Raw genomic sequence first — 25,875 nt, forward strand, 5'->3', positions numbered from 1 at the left:
TAACCATCCCAAGCAGCTTTAATTGGACCAAATTGAGTTCTTATTTTGTATTGGGTGAAAAAGGCAACATTTTGTACCACATTATTTTTAACAATTCATGAAGTCGCAAGTCAATAGTTGAAAGTTTCTTCCAGCAATAATTGACACCACTGGGTAAAGGGAGATGGTGTTCTTTCACATTAGTGGCTGGGTGTCATAACACATCATAAAGCAGTCTTCTAACCCTGTCAGAACTTATCATGACACCAATTAGCTTAAAAAAAAAAAGACAGCCACACAGCTGAGGGTGTACTTCATGCTCATCTGCAAAAAGGGTAACAGTCCTCGTATGGAGAGGCACAATCTGTGTGGTTTCCTGAAAAACTCCAGCGTGGCATGAAGGGTGAACAATGTGAGAAAGCAGAAAATAAATACACATCATGTCACAGTAAAGTGACAATGACAAGGGCACTATCTTATTTGTTCAGTACAACACAATTAACCTAACTCTATGACATCTTGTACTGCTAAAATAGACTTTGTCATGTAACAGCTCTTCTTTTCTGTGTCTCCCTCCCTCCTTCCCTCTTCTCTCCTCTCCCATCAGGTCTCCACATAATGGAGCGAGAATGAACAGAGAGCGGCTTAAAAAAAAGCATGAACTGGAGGTTTATTGAGGTCATCTGCTTCCTGTTTATATGGGACCATATAACAGTTCAGTCTTCCCGCCAGGACCCGTTGGCCACTGAACAACATGTCACCAAGCAATATGACTGGCTCATCTCTGACCGTGGACCTTTCCACCACTCTCGGAGTTATCTGTCCTTTGTGGAAAGATTCCGCCAAGGATTTACGACCAGATATAAAATTTATAGGTGAGTTCACTTTCAGCCTGTGTACTGATGCCACGCAGGCTTTTTAAGAGTCCGTCTGTTTTAATGGTTTTTCTATTTTGAGATTTTAGTTGCAAAAAGCTGCACTGTGTACATTTTTAACCTATTAAGTGAGTATTTTTTACTTTTACTTGCAGCCACTCTCAGCACTGTGAACTTCTTTTTCTTATATTAATGAAGTGCTCTGCTAGGACTTTTGCTATTACTCAAGTTCCAAGTCTTTTTTTGACCTATTTCATTCCCCCAAACTGAGTAACACGCAATAGAAAATGATAATACAGCTAAACTTACATACTACATTGTCTCTTTAAAAACAAAAACTTTGCTTTTCTATTATGGAATAACAGCCTAAATATCTGCACACTAGTATTAGCCAGCTTGTTAGTAATAGGTACTGCGTTTGCAGTTACTGTTTTTATTGACAGATATTATAAAGGGGTTCTCCAACAATTTACTATTTCGCTTCCATAAAGTTGGGAGACTTGTGAGAGATGCATTTAAAAAAAAAAGAATGGTCAAAATCAGGGCAGCAGAGACCAGATCAAAATCCAAAAATTCTGGATCCCACGCTTCCCATAATGCAATTCAAATGTGTACCTGCCTGGAACTTGTCTTTCAAACTTCACACCCTAGTTTGTAACAAAGACTTTATTCTATAAATTTGTAGTCTCTAAACCCAATCCAAGATAACTCTGATGACGTCACCAGGGTTATTTCATCATCCTTTGGAAAGACACAAAACAACTGTTTTCACAGGTAAACTGATCACAATATGTAAAATTGGAGGGGCGCCCATTTAAAACAAGATGAATAAAATGTATAAAAACATTTACACTAGCTTCTATTAGTCAAACAATGAGTTTCACATTACCAAATTGGAAAGCCCTGACCATTTTAACTGGCTATTGATAAACCAAATATGTTGTGCACTTTTTGGCACATAGTATGACAGGAGTGTCAATTATTTACTACTAAAACATTAAAAGGGTTCAGGCCCCATAATGTGTTTAGTATTATGCTACAAGGAATAAATCATATTTAAGAAGTAATTTGATCAATACATTCCCCTGCTTTTCAATTTCACACAGATCAAATTACATAATAACAACTTAATGTAGTATTACTTGTTGTTCCCATTTTTTTTATGTTAACACTAACCCTAAACTATATTATTATAAATACTTCTTTAAATATGTCTTTAAAATGCTCATCACGGATTTCTGTGCTCAACTTTTATCTTCTGTATCTTCTTGTCACCAAATAATACAGTTTGACATTCAATAATTGAAACATGGTTTATATTTTCCACCTTATTTGCTTTTGCAGCTTTGCATCACACATCTCCTCATATGTCACATACGGAGGTAGAGGTAGCTCGAAACCCTCTTTCTCAGAATGATGTGCTTTGATTTCCTTGCATCCCTCTGCCGTCTGCTAACTCCGAAGTAAAGAAAGACTGAGGGAGAGTAAGAGAGTCATTTGCCACATTCCTTTGGCATTTCTTTCACAGAGTTTGTTCTTTCTCTCCTCCGTCTCTCCTCCGTCTCTCTTGGTAACTTGCCACAGCCCCCGGTCCCCGCTGGCTTTCGTGCCTTGATATTGTCACACGAACAGTAAACAATGCATTTGCATAATGTGTAACTTGACAGAGTGGGATGTTGCACAGAGACATGAATCTCAGAGGCAGAACTTCTGAAGCCGCTTTCCACAGACACTGTACCGCCGTCGAGTGCTGTCTGTGATGCTGCAGTGATTTATTAAAACAGAGTGTGCGTTTGCATGTTGGGTGCTGCTGGGGACGTCACTGGGCCCAGGTGGCTCCTGTTGTTTCTCCCTCTTAACAAACCTTAAGTGGCATCAAATTCAGCCATCAGTGATAGATATCCCTTTCCTCATGACAAGACAATTAAATCTTGCATTAAGAGTGTGATGTGTATTTCTCGTTAAAAACTAACAATCCACATTTATCTGTCAGACATCTGCAGAACTGTCAGACATAGTAAAGTTTGATAGATTCCTTATACTTTTGTTGCTATGTTCTGAGTGATTCCCCTCAAATAATGCCACTGAACACATCCAGTACCATAATAGAAGCATACTTTTGAGCATGGAATACATATTCAGTGAATAATCATTGAGGCAAGGGTGTGACATGTTCCCCCAAGGGTCCAAGTATTTTCCAAGGATTTTCATCCCGGCCTGGACCACCAGTTAATTTTAATGATTAGTACATCTTCAACCAGAGAGGGGGAGGAAATCAGTGACATCAGCTGGTGTAGTGTTTGGTTGGAATGAAATCATACATACCCTCAGTTCTCCTCGGCACATGATTGCCCAGCCGTGCTCTACTCTAACCAGCAATGAGAACTGAATCGCTTTGTAAATTTCCCCGGGGACCTTCTCTGCCTCGACGATTTAGTGGTGGAAAGTGGTTGAATCAGATTTGCTGAGAGACAAAGCATCCATTCCTTTCGGGTTCTCTTATCAAGCGAGATTACCTATGAGGCACATTGCGTGGACAATGCCAACCTGATCAGCAACAAACAAATCTGCCCCATCTTTAATAACATGGGCACTGCGCCTAATTTGAAGGATAAACACCGATTTCGGAAGTGCCAGCCTCTTGTCTAGTGTTCTTTTCAGAACACTAGACAAGATCTAGTGTTCTGAAAAGGTCACAGTCGCTTGAAGGGGAAAAGCGCACCACAAGGCGTCAATTATCATTTCCCACTAGACATATGTCTCTTAAAGAAAAATTGGAGTGTGTTTTGTGTAAGTAATCATCACCACTGTGTCGCTGCTGATAGCAATCTTCAAACTGGATTCCTTTTTTTTCTTTCCTGTTATTGTATGCATAAGTGTACATTTCCTGCATGGTATTCATCAGTCACACGAAAGCCACTTTCACTGCTGGCTGCATACGGCTCTTGTATCAGACCTGCGGCTGAATAATGTGTATCAATGTGTGCCTCAGTTAGTGGTGAAATCCGATGGCCTGTTTTGCTCACACTAGCATCTCTCGTTCTGTTGCTTGTACTCTATTATGGGGTCGAATGTGTTTCAGATGATGCGTGTTCTCTCTTTGGTCTTTGTTCGCAGAGCTCTATCTCAGGTTCTCGTGTGCCTGAGTGAAAAACCAATATAAATGCAAATCTGGTAGCCATTAATGCATTTTAAAGGCTTCAAATCAGTATTGCACTGTAATCAAAGAAGTGGGATGAGGGTTGTTATTTAGAATAAAAATATTTATGAAAGTGAATAGCTCTGATTGATCACACTTTGAAAAGCCATGTTGAAGTGAATGAATAGACAGGGTTGAAAGAGCTACTCTTGTTATTGGACCAGGGCTCATCAAGACCTGAAAATGTATCCAAGGTGTTGAACAAAACCCTGCAATGACCCGTGGAAAGATAATACTTGGAAATGAAATTCAAACCCACATGTTGTCCATGGCAATAACAAAAACAGACCAATTTTTGATTGAACAATGTTGTTCAGATTGGCTTCATGTTTGCAAAGCACCGATAGATGATGTAATGTACAAACTAAGTGGCTGACAGACTAATTTAAACAGGGAAATTGAGCCATTGTATGTTTTACTGCACTGTTTAAGATAATTGCAAAGCCAGTATAATATCTGTTATCACTATTCGAAATTACAGACTCATTAAAACCTTTGAAGATAGCTTGCACACAGGCCTACATATGTTACCAAAATGGCCGCAGAAAAAATATGTTAACACTGTGATTTTCATTTTGATATTTCTCTTTAATCGCCTGCCTCTCCTCATCTGAGACAGATCCTCCTTTGTGTTACACCAAAACTAGGAATCAGTTTATGGCAGCTGACCTGTATTTCTGTCTCATTTTATATCGCTTTGGTTTGCTGATGATACAGCAGTAAAAGCTGCTTTTTATATGAGTAACGTTACATAAACTAATTTCCTAACACTACAATAAACATTACACGGGTTCTGAAGCTAATAGCTAGCTAACTTGACAAGACGTTGCTGCAGAACTGTGCTTAAAATGACAATGACAAAATAATTGGTACCCAACTTGGCCAAAAAAAAATTCAGTCAATGTAAGCATCATAAGAGTAGATACTTAATTATTTGTGTTTCTAAATATGAATTTTCTGACTTTAGAGGTAGTTGAAAGTGAATTTAAGTGAAAGAGATTAACGTACATTTTTATTATTTTTGACATTGTTGTTTCATTTGGTCAGTTAAAAAAAGGGCATTTGGTCTGTGTGCTTGATATTATATTCCAAGCTTCCTATCTGGGTGGACATTTAAAGATATAATTGGACATTTTGAGAAATACCACTCTCATGTCTGTAAGGTAAATATAAAGCTACTGCCAGCAGCATGTTAGCTTAGCTCAGCAGATTGGAAACAGGGGGAAACAGCTAGCCTGGCTCTGTCCAAAGGTATAAAAATCCACCTTCTGTACCAGCATCTCTAAAACTCACTAAATAACATGTTATACTTTGTTTATTTAATCTGTACAATCTCCCCTCAAAGCTTTATGGGGTAGCAGGTTACGGGAAAGGTTAGGGAAAAAAGTGATGTTGCAGTGGAACAGGACGTTTAGTCTTTAGACCTTATTGTAGTTCCTGGGATCCCTCATTTGTATATCCCTTGTCTCCAAGATTACTACTACTAGCAATAATGAAGTGTTGCTTGGCACAACGTCACGTAAATAGTTGTAGAAAGTGATAGGTTGCTTATTTATACAATGTCTGCTAACCAGCAAGCTACTAGCTAGCTTGGACGCATTGACATGCCCACAGTGACGGGCGAGAAGTGGCAGAGGCGATCTTACGATATTTCTTCACTTCCTGTTGATCTCCACCGCAAGTACATATCCCATTCATGTAGACGTGTCTTCTGAGGTTTGAAATAAGCAGTCGTTCTTTGACACTCAACTTTAATACATGTATTTCTATTGAATCTATGATCATTGTCATCATTGTTGATATTTATAACAGGGATATCTAAATTTTGCCTTTGTCCTTCAGCTAGCTCCATTCCTACATGAATCCAGTGTTTGATGCATGGTTTGACAGGCGTGACAAGGTTATATTTAATGCATATTATGCATATCTCTAACCGAACATTTCCTTCATGATCTTAATTATTCCTAACTACAATCAGTCCACAGACAACCACTTGATCAACACTAAACCTTGAATGAATAATCTGCAGCTCTAATTTGCATGTGCAAACAACTTTTTTTCAGTCTCTAGTTTAAACTGTTCATCAAACATCTAGCCCTGCATCTTGAGACTCACTTTACCTTTTAATCCAATTTTTTTATCCTCATTCTTCTTTTAATTTGGTGTGAGCAATCAGTCTGTTGCATTGATGTTATTTCTTAACATTCTTTAATGAACAACGAGCAATTACAAAACCACATTCAGTTTCCTCATGTGTTCAATGCGGATGTGTCTGTCAGCGCTGATCTTGGCCCCATTTGTTTTAAACAGAAACAAGGTGTAACATTTGTCCGACTCAGGTCTTGAATTAGTTTGGATGAGCCATCTGTAATTGGATAGAGCGAGGGAAGGCGGATTTGATGTAGTCGGCAGATTTGCCGAGAGAGGCTGCAGCAATGTTTAATTCAGCAGGCTGCAGCCAGAGGAAGAGAAGGAGAGAGGCAGTCAGGAAGTCAGGGGGATGAAACAGACTGTAAAAAGAGGACAGAGACATCGAGGGGTCTGAGATGCCATTAGGCAGTGAGACAGGAAGGTGCTAAAAGTGTGTGATAAAGAAAATATATATAAGTGCTAGAGACATGGAAGGGGGTCCGGAGAGTTCAGTATCAAAACAAGTAATAGGGGAGCAGACAGGTACGCTGGCAGTGAGGTCATAGTCAAGGTGAGGAAGAGCCGCCTAACAGAGGCATTGAAGTGGCTCAGATGACTCACAAATACCATGTACCCAAGTGCACCTCTCTCTCTCTCTCGCAAACAAAAAACAAGAAAAGCCATCCATTATTAAAGCCTTCTCTGCATCTCATCCTAGCTGTACTTAGAAAATCACGTGCTAATCATTCGTCAATGTGTTTTCACGCATCCAGGACTTAAACAAGGACTCTGGTCACCAATTTTTATTCACCCATGTACTTATCTACCAGTAGTCAGTGGGTGAAACAACATTATTTGAATATTTTCGTTTTTTGAGCAGTGTGAGGATGACAGAGACAGTCTCTTATGGAGAATGTTGTGGTGGAGTCAGGATAAATGTGGAAGAACAATCGAGGCAATGACAGCAATACCACTGGATAAATAACAATGCCACTTGTAATAGGATAACAAATGGCTTAATACTATTTTATGAACTCACTTTATTGCAGATACTTTTTACATTGACATTATTTTTTCTCAAGCTAAAATTTCCATTTGCCATATGACACCTGTTCTATTGTCTCGTCATTGAGTAGAACTCAATAAAAGGGCATCCTGGTAGCACGTCTCTGATTTGAGCGCAGCCAGGGATCTATGTTGCAAGCAATCCCTCATGACCTATCTAAATAAAGGTCAAAAAATGTCCTCAAAATTATACTTGATAATGATAAAATTAACAAAATTTAAAGTTAAAGTGTAAGTAATATTAGTCAAAAAGTGAGTTAACTATAAACAGTTCATGTATATCATGCAGTCGACTTGGAGTCCAGGATGTTAGGTCTTCCCATCACCCCTTGAACTCAGCACATGTAGTCACAAAAGTTTTGCATAGATCTGCAGACCTCAACCTGCACTCTTTAAGAATCAATGTAAAACGTATACATATTTAAGGCATTTTCTACTGTTGCGAGGTGATTCTGAAAAATTTGATTAGATGACTCATGAACATGCTGTCACCAAAGAGGATGTTGGCTGTCACCTCATGCTTTGGCAGCAGACGTGAATTCCCATTTGCTGACTGAAGCACTAACCACTTCCAACACTTGGATTTCGAGCACTCGCCTTGGCCAATCATGCAAGCTGAAATTCCAGCACAGCTTGCCCCTGTTGTGCACCAAAAAAAAAAAAGAATTACACGAGGGACCTAAAGTATGTGAATATTGTTTGCTGTAAGGCACAGAAAATATCACAGACATAATGGCTTGCACACGTGAGGATCAAATCAAACGTCATTAATGAAGCAGCATTTGTGCAAGATGACAAATTTGCTTCACATTGGAATGAAAATTAGATTTTAACTTTGCATCTTTCTCTTTTACACACATGGAAACAGGCACAGACACATAAACGAAACACAATGCTATCCTGGGGCTACACTGCAATTACAATCAATGCAGCAGTGCTGATACTGGGTGTTGATCTGCATTTCTCAGCTGTATAAGTTTGGGAGAATCAACAGAGGCTGATCTTGCGAGGGAGTCCATGCCACTTCCTTTCTCCCACCTAGTGGTAAAAAGCCCCTGCTGTGGGACGACTTAATTACTGGCAAGGAAGGGATGGTAATTAGAGGAGAAACAGGAGGCTAGAAGAAACTGTCAGGGTTAAGTACTGACTAATTCAATGCGTGGGACGCCTGTGCCACTCTCCCTTGAGACTGGCAATACAACACCACCACAAGAGCAACAAACTCTGAGGAGAAGATGCTGGAGCAGCCATGTCTCATATTAACATTTCTATGATGTGGTGATCCAAGCTGCTAAATATTCCACTAAATTGAGTCCTGCATTTTTTAAAAGAAGTATCACAAAGGTGCATCTAATGCTAATGAAAATTTTATCACATTGTGCAGCCTTGAAATTGATTAAGAAATATGTGCCATTCACTGACTGCATTTAACTGTTTTAGCTGATCAGACCTCGTTTCAGGCTACGGTTAGGTAAAACTGAGGTCCCCAAATATCATACATTCAACAGAATCTAGGCTGTTAGTTGCATTATAACAGGTATAACACAGATAACAGGATTGTCAGGGAGATGTCAGTCAAGCTTGCATCAGTGTACAAACACTTCAAAGTCCTGGATGGAGGTCTAATCAGGCAAACTAACTGAAAACACCTGTGAGGATGTCCTTTGCAGAGGCTTTAAGACAGAAAAACAGGACGGACAGGGATAGCAGTATTCTAGTTCCAAAAATATATGGGCAAAAATAACTAACAATAATAATGATATGTTTGCCATTATGAAGAATTTTGTTTCAGAGACACTTGCGTCAAGGAATTTACCATTTATAGCAAATGGTTATACAGTTCTATTTAGCACAAAAGGCTCTGCGGTTTGAGGGAGCTCTCAGAATGCTGAGAGAGCTAATCCCTCTTAATAAACACATACATGAACATTCAATCTTAATTCAACAATACGAAATACCATGTAAGGAGGAGGTTGGGGTGGTGGAGGGAGCTGCAGCAGCAACCGGCGTTGGCGTGAGCATGATCGTCAGAGTAATCCGAGATAGTGTCAGGTTATAATGTCTGCACTATACACCTGCATAAGCATGATTGGTCATTACTGCTCGTTACTACAATGCAACAACTTTGGTGCTCTGCCTGAACTAGCACTATGCTTCATTTTTGCAAGTAGATACATTTGACCAATAAGTAATGATTACTTTAATTTCACAATTATTAAAAAATAGTAATAACACAAAAAACAAAAGGTCAAATTACTCGCATAAACAACGATGCGATCTCAAATGTGGGTTGGGATATTTACAAATTCACAAGGTCTAAAAATATGTCAGTTCGGAATATGTTCAGTCCCCGAGTCAGTGCACAGCATCTCGGCTGAACACCTCAGCAGAGGTGTCTTACTTCTCTGTCCCGCAGTCAGTGCACAGCTTTGGTGGTTTGTGTGACCTACACAAACACAAAGAGGTTTATTCTCAGCCTCCCGCGGAACATCTGAGTGAGTTCACTTCCAGAAAAACTGTGTTGGGGATGTTATCCTAGCTGTGTTAGAAATGTAGTGTATGACAGGGTCTCCTGTGCTGTAGAAATTCAGAAAGGTTACATGTCCAAGTGGGTTTTATGTAATATCTGGCTCAACATGTTGGCTGTTTACTTGCTTGTGTAGTGATCCAGCGGATACACGACTGTTGGATGTATGTATTTATTTAAAGTTATGATCCTTAAGATTTCAGTCCTGGTTTATTTGGCAATACCCGTGGTTACAGGTAGTGTCAGGTAGAGAGTTCTGGGAGCGACAAACACTCCTGGAGTAGCTACTTTGTCAGAAATACAACAGAAGGGCAACTGACTCATATTGTTGGAAAGCAAAGGTAGTCAATTTGAATCCAGGGCGGGAATGGCAGACTCCACCACTAACAATGACAACTACAATATAGACAGGTATTACAGAATGTAGATACATTGAAAGGATATTGCTGAAAATAGAAAAGGCCAACCCTAAATTAAGGTTTGCATTAAATAAAAAACCTGCTTATTATGGAATAAATTAAAAACTAGAATAATCATATGGGTTTAACGTTGGCTTTTGTAGTGTTAACACTTGTGTTGTATTCAGATGATAAGCCAATGCAATTGTTATTCAGGTTGAAAAAAAGATGTATTACATCCTTTTTCTTTTAGTAAAAAATGTACAGTGTGTATAAAGAGTGTTTCAGAAAGAGGGCACAGAGTTTGTCAGCCTGATATCCTCAGGAAGGTTGTCCTGATCTCTAGGGGCTCACACAGCAGGCCTGATAAGTGGGTTTAACAAGTAATGACACGTTTCTCATTTTCAGACTTGAAGCAGTGAAGCAGCAATGATTAGATTACCACTGACGTGTTCATGCTTATGTCCACTATAACACTTATGACATGATATCTAACAGCTAAAGTGTGATTTCAAAACACAATAAAATACCCTGGAAATGTACTTACGAATTAATGGTCAAAAGCATCTATGGAGGGCCAGAGAGGACACAAATTATTTTCTTAATTCTGTATCACATTATCAGTATAAACCTTTTTTTCTTGAATAAGAAATGCATTCAATCAAATGAAAACTGTTTTTAATTTTGTTATCTTGTCAACACAAGCGATTAAAATCATTGTCTCCTGATCACAGATTAAAGTTTGGTCAGCTTAAACTAATATTAGGTGTTGAACTTGATAGTTCATTTTTGACCTTGGAAACAGCAGTTGACAAAACAATCTCTCTCAACGGTCCACTTAATTGCTTGATCTGGAGCTTTTGACCACATTAGACTGTTTTCTTGAATAATTATTTTGTGATCAAAAGAAAATTGGAAATTACAAGTAATTACACACGTCCTCCTTCTGTACACATTTGTTGATGACTTGAGATTGAATAGAAACCCTAAATGTTCAGATCACATCGCTCTGTACTGAATATGTGACGCTAAGACTGTGGCATCTTTTTGTAGCTGTGCTTTCCAATACAGCTTGGAAAGAATGTTCCCCTGAATAACACTTGTATTGGCTTTCTTGAATTTGACCTGCATCCAACAGTTTCTTTTTGTGAGGTAGCTGTTGCTGTCCAAGGTACTGAAATCTATCCTGTCTACCTTATTTTATCATCTAGTTTGTGCTGTAATTCTCAGTGAGTTGACAAAACATGTTTTTGTCCATCTATCTGACTGCCAGACAATATTTAAGTGATTTCGTTTTTTTTCTGATTTGATATCATCACCATATATAGTACCAGTAGCATGACACTGCAGAAGTAATTTGGATATCGTTAAATTAAAGAGAGTGATGTAAATTGTAAGAAGCTTTGTTTCAGGGAGATAGAAAGATAAAGGGATTATTGAATTGAAAGAGCTGGTTTTTATTTTTCCCATTACACCAACAGCCATACAGTACATAGAAATCATCAACATAATGCTGTTTTATTTGGGGTATGACTGACAGTTATTACGGGGCAAATTGAGTTCAGCAGCAAATGGATGGGATACAATAAGCTGCATCTAGGGCACTGACAATAGCAGTCATTTCTTTTTACTGCATGAATGCCTTGACCTTGGTAGGTTTTTTTTGTTACATGTACATAGGGAGAGCATTGTTGGTGATTTCATTGTACGACACAGAATGTGGTGAACTGTGTCATCAACTGTAAACAGTGTACAGTATACAGGAAGACTTTACATGGGAGATGGAAGCATATGGGAAGAGATGAAATAATAATAATAATAAATTTCAAGGTGATCATTCAGCCATATGTTCTTCCCTTTGTAGGAAAAGACTATCAAGATATTTTGAGATTCCATATGATTCTGGGTTTCACTTGAACACAAGTCAGTCTCTCCGATCCCATTAGTTGTGGAGGCTCATAATGATTTTCATGCAACCCTTGCCCACACATCCAGACTAGTTCATCAGCAAAACTTCTCACATTACACAGTTAATTAGATTGAAACACATGCTCGTGTCACTCACCCGTGCATTCGCTTCCGGCATCATGTCCCATCAAATTTTTGAGATTAAAGTGAATTAAGAGATTGTTTTTGATTAGATCCATTTTCGTTTCATTGCCTCATCACAATTACAGAGTGCACTAACAAAGCGATTATGCCAGCAATCATATTCCATTTAGGCAATCACGTTCCATTTGCTGATATGCTCCAATTAATGGTTAATAACTAAGATGCTTACATGTGAATATGGAGTTAGTATAATCTAGTTAGTAGGTATTGTGGTACATACATTTCTTGAATATTTGTGGATGAAGTCCAGGAATTATTTTGCTAAACACTCTCACTATTTCAATAGGAATTTCCAACAAATAGCAACTCTGAGAATAACTCAGTAATACGCTTGTGCTATGTTACCACTGAGCATACTTTATTAAATTAACTGTGCCATTATGATAGTAAGTAAATTAGATTTATGCTGTTTATTTCCCCTTTGCCTTCACTTGAGCCTTTGAGGATTTCTTCTGGGGTCACTTCATTTTCTGCACACACAAAACAGACACAACAGCAGCGCAGTTACTGGAAAGAAAATTCGTTCACAGATTAATTTCTGAATTTCATCCCCTTCACCTTTCTCTACCCCTGTTTAGACCTAACAGCTAGCCTTGCTGAATAAACCAATACAACTTTTCTCAGAGAAACTCAAATTGAATTTTGCTAGCTCGAACAAGTGTTGGCAGAAGAAATAAAAAATCCACCCAAACCAAGCTCTCACACTGTAACATTAAACACAGCCTCTCTGCTTCTGCGTGTTGATCTCATACATCATAGTAACCTTGACGTAATCTTCTCTACACAACCGTCTCTCTGTCTATCCGTCCTTCAGTATGGTCATAACCAGCCTAATGCCACCATTTTACACAGATGGACTCTGCAGGCATGCTGCATGACATCACGACTTGGAAAGAGGTTGTTGCAATTTGTGAAACAACAGTTGTGGGAAGACAACAATTTTTTTGCCATATTCCAATTTGGTTCATCATTCTGGCAGGATTAGCAGTACTATTATTGCCAACAGTCCAGTCCGTCGAATAGCTCATACTTAAAATGCCTTATAACCTTAAGACTATCACTTATAAGATCTCTCATGTGAGCTCTCATTATAAGAATTCATTCTGTACGAGATCAGATTTTATATAAAAGGACATTTTTAGAATGTCAGTTGCTTCACTGAATGTTTCTATATTTGATGTAAATAGTATGCAACTGTCCCCGTTAGACAGTGCGTACAGTATTATCATTAAATTGACAGACATATGGGAACATTGACAGTGAGTCTAAAGTGATTTACTGTTAACATGCACCTAATTTTATCCAAACCCATTAGCTTGAAACAGTCACTTGGATATTTTTACATGGCCTCTCTGCTGATGGTATCTACTTTTTTTTAGCAGCACTATAACAGAATTTCAAAATAGCCCCTCCGATTTCCTGCATCATTTACACTGCTGTGTTTAGAAATCTGGCCCATGCCAGTAGCTTATTGAAGTGAAAATAAATGAAACAAGCACAAGCAAACAGTTCAGGCCAACCAAAATAACATCCCACCTCTTTCCGTGTAGTCCTTCACTGTGCACTGGAGCATAGGATTAAGTTTCATTCTATAATATTTTGAATGGGTCTTGGTGGTTGAAATTCATACAGGATTTCAATTGTATCTCTGTCGGTTTGATTTATTACTTGGCTTTGGCTCCTTATTACCATGAAATGCCTGGATTTTTTTTTCTTTCATTCATTCGTCAAGCTGCTGCATAATACTGTTGCAGCACGGGAACAAGGGTTCTAAGGTCTCGAATTATGGGGGCCTTCCCCAAAGAAATTATTATTGTGTTAATGTTAATACTGCCCCCTAAGGAACATGACCATGCAAATCTGCAGTATGTGATGCACTGTAGATGATGAGAGTATTCCAGGTGCTCAGTCCTTCCAAAATAGTTCAGTCAACTGTAGTTTAGCCAGGTCACAGAGATACAACCTGTAAGGCATTTTGATTTTCAGGGAGTCAAACTTTTCAACCATGATTTTCTGTCCATATATGGTATTGCTTTCTCTTTTCTCATTGGCTCAGAACAATGCCTTGACTGAACGCCCTGTGACCTAAAACATGTGCTGTGATAAATGCTAGCCTAGTTCCAGACCTCTGAATCAGTGCCCATATCTCTGATTTGTTCAGTGATTTATGTGGGTCTGGTGTTTTGTCCCACTGATGGCTATTTCCACCGGTTGAAAAAACGATTGACCAGCATTGTAATTAAGACTGGCGATGGGATTAAGAGTCGTCAAAAATTGTGATAGAAAAATGGACACAAAAATGTCATACACACAGCTGTTCAGGTTGGTTTAGGTCAACCCACAGAAATAACAACTCGTATTGAACATATTTCTAAATGAATAAAGTGAAATGAAATGTCAATTCTGTCTAATAGGAAAATACTGCATAGAATATGAATTTAATGTGATTTAAAGTTTTCTAGATTGACACAAACATTGGTGTGCCATGTGTGCTCTTCATAGGCTAGCAAGCAACCTAAGCATATACTGTAGCAAACCGTGTTAATGTCATGCTAGATATATTTTGTACATAAACCTGAATGTAATCCACATATTAATACTCACAGCAAGATAAGACATACACTAAATTCAATTAAACAATCAATCAAATATAACTCCTCTAGAGGCTGGGTCTATTTCCAGGGACTACCTCCTACAAATCCTGCTTTTCAAGAACTAATATGTTGACAAATGGGTCAACAAAGCTTACCCTTTCCAAAGAATTTTAAATGCATTTGATAAATACTACTTTATGCCCTTTGCATTCCTTACAGTTATGTGCCAGGGATCAGCAGTAACATCATATTGCCTTGTAAGGTCGAGGACAGGCTGAATGAAGTTTTATTTACAAGGTGTTTGCCCTCAGGTGCTCATCTATAACTGGTAAATCACATGAACTGGACAAATGAAAAAGCTACTGCAAGATGTAATTCATGGAAGCTCCTTGTTGGTAGCCTTGACAAGCTGTTCTTCAAAGGAGTCAGCCCCTGAAATGCGACACATATGGACATTCATAAACCCTGCTGGGCCACATGGTGGTCTCGATGTAACAACATTCATCCTACATCACCGAAAATGTATCATATCCAAGTAGATGAGATCTCGTAGCACTGCTTCTCTGTGGGAACACCATGTACAGAATAAAGGGGAAGAAGTCAATACTGTGTGGGAAGACAAAAATCGCTTCACAAGTCATTCATGGGGGAATTACCATTATTGGATCAAAGTCTCCCCCAGTCCTTGAAGCTTGCCAGTGTTTTCTGTTGAGGCCCTCATGGCATACCACTATCAGTCAGCTGAACATGGCTCTATAAAGAACAGTGTGGCAAAGATTCAATCTATTATGTCTATGGAATGTTTAATGGTCTTTTGTAAATAATGCAGGGTGCTACAATGCAAAATCTCCATGTGAAAGATAATATTCTAATTAATTTTAATAAGATAGTATTATGGCCATAGACAAATGAGATCATCATGGTGAAGATGATATCCCCCACCCCCAGTCATTTGGCTCATATTGTATTACCAAGTCCTTATCATTTCCAAAAAGTTGCACCAATCATTATTTTAGAGTTTATTTTTCAATCTGTCCCCAACACAAGAATTATCCTAACCTCTCCAGCAGCCAGATTTCTGACTTCTGACTTCCTCACTTCTCTTAAAAATATATATTTACCATAAAAAATGTAAGACAGTAGAGTGAACAATGGCACAATACAACACATGATAACAGACATGTCATAGAGAGCTCACTATTTCCACTGTTGTTCTTTTTTTTAATGGTTGTTTTGATGGATCATTATGTTTATGCTAATCAACGAAGTAGACTATTAGCATAAGCACTGCTTCTGTGCCACAATATTATGTTAAAATAGCTTTATAAATAAAGAAAATGTGGAACTGGTAAGTGACCTCAGAGCTGTAATCAAGCGTGTGTCGCAATCCTCTGAGAAAGCATTCATTTTTATTTTTTGTGCATATGAAATTGCAGTCCTGTTAGCATAAAGCTGCCATGCGTACAAACTTTAGCTCAGCTGGAGCTCATTTAGACTTTTAGGGCAGGGATTCAATAGACAGCAGTTGATGTCTCCACTACTTTGATTGTTTGTTGGAAATTGACTCTTACCCTCAGGAGTATTTTGTTATGTGACAATAAGTTTGACTAAAGAAGATTCAAAATGAAGTTCAAAATGGTGTTGTTGTATTGTATCCTTTTCAACCGGCAATTGAAGTATTAGTCAAATCATCCCTAACAAACAAGTAGTGGAACAAATGACTAAAAATGAAAAGTTCATCCGTCATCAAAGCATGAAAACCGCTGCTGTCTGTTCCATCTCACGTCAGGAGGAGCAGACACTTCTCCAAAACCGCATCAGTGGCACCAAACAAACAGCTTATTCCATGAAGTTTTGCACTTCACAGGCACCATGAAAACAGCTGGACTCTTGAAGGGGAAACATAAATTCTTCAGTTAAGCTTCTGTCATTTCGGCTCTCGGTCCAGTACGAAAACTGTTTCTATGTATCATTTACAAACACTTAACATATCGAACAGAGCGTCCTGAGCTGATTCCAGCAGTTAGCCTATGGCATAGGTTTCAGATTCGTGCAAAGCCAAGTTTGTACAGTACAGTGAATGGCAACCACCCAGTGAGTAACCATGAGTTTTTCTCTCATTTAGTTCTTTTTAAATTCAAATATGTATCATGGGAATGTGGGCAAGAATAGCAGAACTGACTGACTCACCAGATATGAAACATGTACCGTGTGAAAGGTGACACGCAGAAGAGGATGACTGCAGAGTGAAAGTGAAGGAAGTTGAAGGAACTACCAAGTATGGTTACCCCCATGGCAATGGAACAACAGGGTTTATCAAACAATGTAACTCTAAATTAAACATCTGGTGTGACTTCAGCAGGATAAATATTTTATTCTTGTATATAATGAGACTTTCAGCGTGATTAATATTGTATCTTTTTTTATAAATTAAAACCTTGAGGCTAAAAATAAAGAGGGGTTATTTATTTTTTGCACTACAACAATTTTAGATGTTTTATAATTTTATAACTTTAACATGTGTGGCGTTTATGTGTCAAACTAATCTATTAGAAGACTCTTCATCACACACCTTTTTTTAAATTTTGCAATTAATATGTGGTATGTTGTTGATTAGAGCTGTAAACAGCACTAAACAGATGTGACTTCGTTGCCCTAATAAGTTATTTTGGATTTGGCTACTCACTATGCAACAATTATTGCTGTTGTATTACAGTATCAGAGCAGTCTAAATGGTACATTTTTAAGGTTATTTTCCAGTGTACCAAATGGTGCTGTGATAGGCAGGTTTACTATAAATACTGCTACTACTACTTAAGTATGATGTAACTCAGTACAACATAAGCATGAACTGCAGCTACACAAATTACAGCAGAGTTGAATCATCACCTCTCTGACGCAGTTTGTGTAAAAATGATCATTATGAGCAGAATGTACAGAACACGAAGGGTTGATTCCCCCTTTCATCTACTCTATGTTGTACTGAGGAGCTTATCACACGCTGTATTGTTCTGAAAGTAGTACTAGAAATGAAAGTACTGTACTAAGGTAAACAGGTATTTCCAAATCTGTAATCTGAGATTCAACTCAAGAACAACTATGTTTCCTCTTTTAGAATTTAGAAAAAAATAATGCTTCAATTCACTAACTTTAAGCCAAACTGCTCATCCACTTAAAAAATGCGCAATAAGCTGAGTTCATTACTCTTTTACAAGCACAATAGATAAAACGATTCAAATACATTTTACAAAATATTATATTATGCAACATTTAGTTGCAAGTTTTGCATTTGAATAGAATTAAATGTTGTGATTACTGTATGTTTACTGCACATGCAAATGTCCGCCAAGCATTGCTTTATTAACACTGTCCTGGTTTATTATTAAACATTACACACACAAGAATCTGCAGTCACTCAAGGAGATGAGCACAAAGTACTTCAACTAAAAAAAAATGTAAGACTTATTGTGGCCTGTTTTTGTTCTTGCATTTTTGTTTTTCTTTCTACGGCAGGTGCATCCTTTAAATCTTCCTTGTAAAATGCTGAGTGCCACACCGTTGCCCTTTATGACAGCATATTGTCTGCTTCAAATAACGTCAGGTTGTTCTGATAACACTAACATGTTTATAGCTTGGTGTAACATTTTTATTTGGTCTGTTTCATCATAAGTGGTTGTTTTTGTGCCTCAAGTGAAGAGGAAATGGCACAGGCTTTTTGTCAGATATTCATGTTTTTTTTTTTACCACAGGCCGACAAAGGTCAAGATGTAACTGAACAACACATCCTTCTGAATATGGATTGTATTTGACTTTGATACAGTATGAGAGGAGGACAGAGGTAAACAAGAAGCCAAGTATGACAAGTTCTGTAATTTACTGATACTCCTGCTCTTATTATTTTCTGATGTCATTTATGAGGCATCCAAGAACATGTTGTCTCTGGGTCCTGCCAAACCAGTTTCCCACTCAATTAATTAGAGATTTTCTTTCAACAAAACTGTGCTCTCTCTTTCCGCTGTGCTGCCACACTTCCACTTTGAATGTCTGTCATGCTCTCTCAAGGTTTTTAAATCTGGGCTCTAACGCCCGGATCAACAAAGTGCCTGCGGTGACACGCTGTATGATGGTCGTTTCCTGCCCCTGTCAGAGCTTTAGGGAATATTTACTGGATACGTCAATACAGCCCAACTCTAATTGAAGCAGACAACATGCTGCCTGGAAGGTGTTATGACATGCCATGGCCACACTTTTCTTCCATTATGGTTACAGAGAGCACCATGTTATTCATAACACCTTATAACTTGCAAAATGAGTAAAGTAATCACACATGTCTAAGCAATTACACATTAATACAAAATGATATTTAACATAGAAACGTTTTATTATTATATTTATAATGGCTTGCAACTGTTGTTAAAAGACACCATTGTCACTGTAAAGATTTACAGTGATTTAGACAATGCGTTTTACATGATAATGCACTTAGAAAGCATTTATAATGTATTATACATTTGGGCTTCATAGAAAGAGTTATCCAACATTTCATTACTGGCAGGGTGTTTGTATGTGGGAGTGGAAAGTCTGCTGAGTGATAAAGGGCATGTAGGATTTAAAAGTACTCCTTAAAGATTTAAACACACATTAACATGATTTCCTGCTGCACATGGAGAATGTAGTTTCCACGCAACAGCAGGGCACTGTAAAGGCGTTGGCTGCCTTGCTGAGAAGTTGGAGTTGTGCAGCCTGTCGCCTGGAGCTACATATCACAGCTCACTGTGGCTTGGTCCATCATTACTCAATATTTAAAACTGATCTTCTGACCAAATATGCAGAAAATAACAGTTTTGTAGACAGTTACGTCAGCACTAACTTCAGTGACAAATACACTACATTTTCATTCCTATTTCACAATAAAAGCCCAGTTGAACGCTTTTAATGTAATTGAGCATCAGTTTGAAATGTTCGTTAGCAGTAACGTACAGCTGTGTTACAGCGTTAGCAGAGTGAACAGTAAACAGTGAGACTGATATCAAGGAGATGAAACAGTGACGCTGGATTACATACATGCATCGTTTCCTGTGAGTCCCTCATGCGTAGGTACTCGAATGGCGGACCCTGCCACTAACAATTAAAGCACAGAGAGGTAATTTACTAAATGTAAATGTAAATACTCTGGCAGCACAGTTTTAATCTCCTGGTCACAGGCATGAGCAACATCATTTGAAATTTCAAATTGTTTGGTTCAAAGCATTTCAAGTTGATCATTACTGAAGAGTCAGAGTCCTGTTCATTTCTTTTAGCAGACTGATGCAGTTGAATTGGCATAATTTACAGTTTATGCATTGATGCAATGAATGAATCGTTACACCCCTTGTAAACATCAATTAATCCAAAATAATAAAACCAGGACACTGGCAGAAATGTGTTCATGCATTCTGTTAAATTTTTAATTTGTTTTTCGTTCTGCCATCTCAGTTATACATTGCATTTTGCATCCAGTTGATGCTCAAAAGATGACTTTCAAATATGTTCCAAGTTCTCTGTGATTTTGCTCTAACAAGGACAGACGGTGTCATAGACACAATATCAATATTTCATGCAAGAAGTCCAAAGAAAATCAAAACTACGTTTACTGGCCTTATTGCTCAGGTGTTGACTGACTTGCCTTGAGTTCCCTCTGAGATCTCTCCTTGCACATTTTGATATTTATCTTGCATTTGCTCTGTAACAAGTGAGCCAGATATAGAGTGCTGGCTCAATGTGAAAAGACATTTGATTACAACTGAATATTACTTTTACTCAGGCTTCATCTTGATTAAGGTCTAAAATAGAAGCACACATGTTAAAGCCACCAGTACATTCATTAGAGCAAATGATCTCTGGTGAAAAACATTCTCATTCTGATCTATATGAGATGAGAGAGTTGACTGTTTGATTATAATAATGTATTTCCTAGCAACCAGTGCTCATGTTTACTTGATTAAACTGTGCTGAGACAAACATTGGAAAGGAATCAGATAAAATGGCGGTCTCAGTGAGGGCACGGGGGGATTAACCGACTTTAGCTGATTCTTCAAAGATAAAAAACCCCAAAGAACTCATCTATCATCAAGAAAACTCTTTGTTCAAGAGGACGAAATCATACTTGTTAGAATACATGAATGTATGGGATCAATGAGTGCCCATTATCCATGCATAAGGACCCACCATACAGTATTTGCAGGATAAGGTTCCACCATGACAATCGTCTGCAAATATATAAGGCTGTCAGTGACATTTACAGTAAGTATTTCTACATGAATTACATATTTATTTATGGCTCTCTATTTATGTATCTTGTATTTTCTGTGGGTCACAGACACTTCCACACAGGCAAATTAATGTACCCACCCTCCCACACGAGTTACTTGAACACCATAAAGCAATAATCACCTACGCTCCCATTTTCCTCCTATGCCGCTGCATTGCCATTCATCTCCTCTTAACTTCCTTTGATAGGTCATTAAACCGGTCTTGGAGCTGTGAAGTAAAGCACTGAATCATGTCGCAGGTTCCATCTGCTGGCATGCCTAATCTGGGGCAGAGGGGCTCAAGTACATATGGCTGCCATATAAAATTTTATATAATAATTGGCAGTAACGGAGCCATGAGGAGGATTCAGTGGAAATGAATTGATAGGGAGATAGCAGCAGAGCAGCGATACAGTGAGAGAGCTGGGAAAAGAATGAAAATGGGATACATTTTCCTACATCTGCTGCAAATCTCTCGCAGCTCTGAATGTTTGCTCCAGATTTCAGAAATAACAGCAACGTGTACCTCTTAAAAAGCAAAGTCATGGAACAGGAGTGGGAGCTGAATCAGCATGTACTCATGTGAGTGGTGAGCCCTGTCCCGCCAGATGAGAGCTTGTGTCTTTACAAAGTTGAGGAATTGCAAAGTTCTCAAATAGGAAGACTTCTGCAAATCTGCCACAAAGCATTTATTGAATATCTGGTTGGAAAAACATCGCTCGATAATGTGTGTGATTAGACAGAGTAAAGAAAAAGCTGTGCAGGCATTCTCCTGTCAGATGTGACAATTCAATTCAATTCAATTTTATTTATATAGCGCCAAATCACAACAAAGTCATCTCATGACACAAAATAGAGCAGGTCTAGACCGACTCTTTATAATGTTATTACAGAGACCCAACAGTTCCCACCATGAGCAAGCACTTTGGCGACAGTGGCAAGGAAAAACTTCCTTTTAAGAGGCAGAAGCCTCGAGCAGAACCAGACTCTAGGTGGCCGGTCATCTGCTTTGACCGGTTGGGTTTGAGAGAGAGAGAGAGAGAGAGAGAGAGAGATAGACTTAGAGACACAGATAGACAGACAGACAGACAGGCAGAGATGTATGGCAGCACTAGCAGTATAAATAGCAGCTATAGTTATAATAATAATGGAAATATGACTGATAATAGTAGTTACAGCTGTAATACTAGCTGAGATTAACAATAGCAGCTTTAATAGTAACAGAACTATGACTAAACATAATAACTGTAGTGATGAGAGTCAGGCAGGCCCATGCCGGCCGCATCCAGGCGTACCAGGACCACGATCCACAGCAACCTGCGAGACGACAAAGTACAAAGAAACTCCGGGGAAGAAATAAAGTTAGTAACATGCATTGGACTGTGATGAATGTGCAAAGATGAAGAGGGAGAGGAGAAAAGCTCAGTGCATCATGGGAAGTCTCCCCAGCAGTGTAGGCCTATAGCAGCATAACTAGGGGGCTGGTCCAGGCAGGCCTGAGCCAGCCCTTAACTATAAGCGTTATCAAAAAGCAAAGTTTTAAGCCTACTCTTAAAAGTAGAGAGTGTGTCTGCCTCCCGGACCCAAACTGGGAGCCGATTCCACAGGAGAGGAGCTTGATAGCTGAAGGCTCTGGCTCCTGTTCTGTTTTTGGAGACTCTAGGAACCACAAGCAACCCTGCACTCTGGGAGCGGAGTGCTCTAGTGGGGTAATAGGGTACTATGAGCTCTTTAAGATATGATGGTGCCTGACCAGTAAGAGCTTTGTAAGTCAGGAGAAGGATTTTAAACTCTATTCTAGATTTTACAGGGAGCCAGTGCAGCGAAGCTAATACAGGAGAAATATGATCTCTTTTCCTGGTTCCTGTCAGTACACGTGCTGCAGCATTCTGGATCAGCTGGAGAGTCCTCAGGGACTTATTGGGACAGCCTGATAATAAGGAATTGCAATAATCCAGCCGAGACGTAACAAATGCATGGACTAATTTTTCTGCATCTGTTTGAGACAGGATCTTCCTGATTTTTGCAATGTTACGGAGGTGAAAGAAGGCAGTCCTTGAAGTTTGTTTTACGTGGAAGTTAAAGGACATGTCCTGATCAAATGACAACTCCGAGATTCCTCACGGTGGCGCTGGAGGCCAGGGCAATGCCATCTAGGGTAACAATATCCTTAGATACTGTGTTTCTGAGGTGTTCAGGGCCGAGAACAATAACTTCTGTCTTGTCTGAGTTCAACATCAGATAATTACAGGTCATCCAGGTCTTTATGTCCTTAAGGCATGCTTGGAGCTTGGCTAACTGATGAGGTTCTTCTGGCTTGATCGATAAATATAGCTGGGTATCATCCGCATAGCAATGAAAATGTATGGAGTGTTTTCTAATAATATCCCCTAAAGGAAGGGTGAATAGTATTGGTCCAAGCACAGAACCTTGTGGAACTCCATGACTGACTTTGGCGTACATGGAGGATTCATCATTAACATGTACAAACTGAGATCGATCTGATAAATACGACTTAAACCAGCTTAGTGCGGTTCCTTTGATGCCAATTAAATGTTCCAGTCTCTGTAATAGGATATGATTTACAGCCTGTATCGTCATTATATAAGTGTTAATTCACTCATTTTGATGCTATATGCTCACTTCTTACTGCTCTTTGATTGTGCTAAATGTGTAAAACTACCTCTTCTTTGACAGAGTTGTCAAGATATTACTTTTTGAAATGTTGGCTACATCATGAAGTTGTGTGATTACGTAACAGACCACTGGCAGAAAGGAATTCAACTTTAAATGCTAATTTAGAGTGCTGAATGGAGCATTAAAAAGTGCTGCCGTCAAGCCGTGCTCAGGCAGACTGACACATCGCTGACTGCGTGTCAGTGAATTCAAACGAAGTAACCGACGATCAATTTGAGGGGACCCACCTATTCATGGCTAAATCATTATGAGGAGCCCTTGAGGGCTGTGAAGGAAAGCTTTGGATGAAGCTGTTACAAAGCACTGAGTCGTAGCTTTTATCCACATTGCTTACTTTTTAAATAAAAAAAATCATTTTATGGGATGATAATAGCACTGTCAAAACAATGTCTTAAACAAACCTTTAAGACAAAAAAAAAAATCCCACCAAAAAAAAATCCCACCAAAAGCCAATGTTTTGGTGGGATTTTTTTTTGTGCGATTTCACTGACCATCCATCACACAAATGCTTGACAGGTGAATTTTACTACATGTGGCTGAACCACCTCCTACAGTGCATCTTTTACTTTAACCTCTTCGTGTGTTTCTTGGTTTGTTTTGACTGCAATCAAGTGTACAGCAGTTTCTGTGCACATTTAAGTAAAGAAACACTTTAAATTTGCTTAGTGTGGGCAGACACATGTCACTAGCAGTATTAGGGAGAGAAGAGGACACACTTACTGTTACCAACGTCATATTCAGATCTCTTGACCAACTATTGCTTCGACAGTGCTTAGAAACATGGCAACACAAATAAAATGTATGATTATATATGAGTATAACGACTTCAACTTATGCCGACATAGAATCCATGACTAAAAAACTGCTCATTGCTTCTAATATCATCGTGTCTTTTCTGTTCCCATTGGATTTCTCCAAGACTGATTTAAATACGTTTTAGTAAGATTAAAATGCAATATCCGAAAAGCCGAAAGAGCAGCTAAAATCTTCTAAACATGATTGGTTTGGATTGCAGTGTGCGTGTGTGTGCGTGCGTGCATTTCTTTTAGTCATCTGCATCTGTTTCTTCTGGTTTCTACATTGAATTTATATGCACTTATTGAACAGTACTCAGATTTCAATTAGAGTAGGCTGTTAGGGTTAAATCATTGGGACGATGAGGCATTTTGCTCGTGCTTGATCCGATGGAGCTTTTGTTGCACTTTAAGTCACACACTTACTGTAATTGGGCTCATCATTCATATACTAAAGTGTGCATCATTAAATATATCTAAATTCCATTTAAATTGAATTCTGAGGAAATGCTTTTAAAACTATGAGTCAGTAAGTAGGAAATTACATTTCCCCCCTGTCTATAGACTCAAAAGAATCAGTTTGGTACTCATCTCAGCAGGGTGGAGAGTACTTACACCATCTGAATGTGTACATCTGTATGTATGCATACTCACACCTTTTAGTTGAAAGTGTGAGCACATGGATCACACATCCGGTCCTGATGATGGATCAACATGCACCTACATGTGTGGTTGATGGAAGTGTTTGAGAATGTGCGCAATCCATATGGAAATAGAACATTTCTATGATTGACAGAAAGAAAAGATGATGAAAGTCACAGCTTCCTGTTAAATTTGCATTAAAGTGATACCTCCTTTAGAGTGAACCAATACATCAGGAATCCTCTTTTGCTGTGAAAATGTTACATCTATGAACCTCTTGTTTTATAGCAATAACAAAATACAAATTTGCAACTCTATACTGACAGTTTTACCACACAAAGGAGCCTACCTACATGAATGCCTAATCACTGACTTTGGGTTCCTGGATATGCTAGGTATTAGCCGCTGACTCAATAACAGAGTGCCTTCTTTTGCATTTCAGACAGCTGAATAAAACCTGATGTTTTTATCCTCAGGGCAGGGTTATTTGGTTTTTCTGTAACCCGTCAGAGTAACAGAGATGCCTGTAATGTCTGTCTGTGGAAAGGTTTTCTTGATGTGTGTCTCAGACAT

The 25,875-nt window shown here is 38.7% G+C and overlaps 1 protein-coding gene across 1 annotated transcript in view; it reads left to right on the forward strand.

Moving 5' to 3' along the window:
• The first annotated feature begins 636 nt into the window (after positions 1 to 636).
• The window catches only part of brinp1 (bone morphogenetic protein/retinoic acid inducible neural-specific 1), an 80,705-nt gene continuing 55,466 nt past the window's right edge, over positions 637 to 25,875 (forward strand). Inside the window, exon 1 of the mRNA XM_070924666.1 lies at positions 637 to 854. Coding sequence (XP_070780767.1) covers positions 637 to 854 — 218 coding nt within the window. The remainder of the gene's footprint in view (positions 855 to 25,875) is intronic.

This window comes from Enoplosus armatus, chromosome 18 (genome assembly GCF_043641665.1).
Source record: "Enoplosus armatus isolate fEnoArm2 chromosome 18, fEnoArm2.hap1, whole genome shotgun sequence".
Taxonomy (NCBI): domain Eukaryota; kingdom Metazoa; phylum Chordata; class Actinopteri; order Centrarchiformes; family Enoplosidae; genus Enoplosus; species Enoplosus armatus.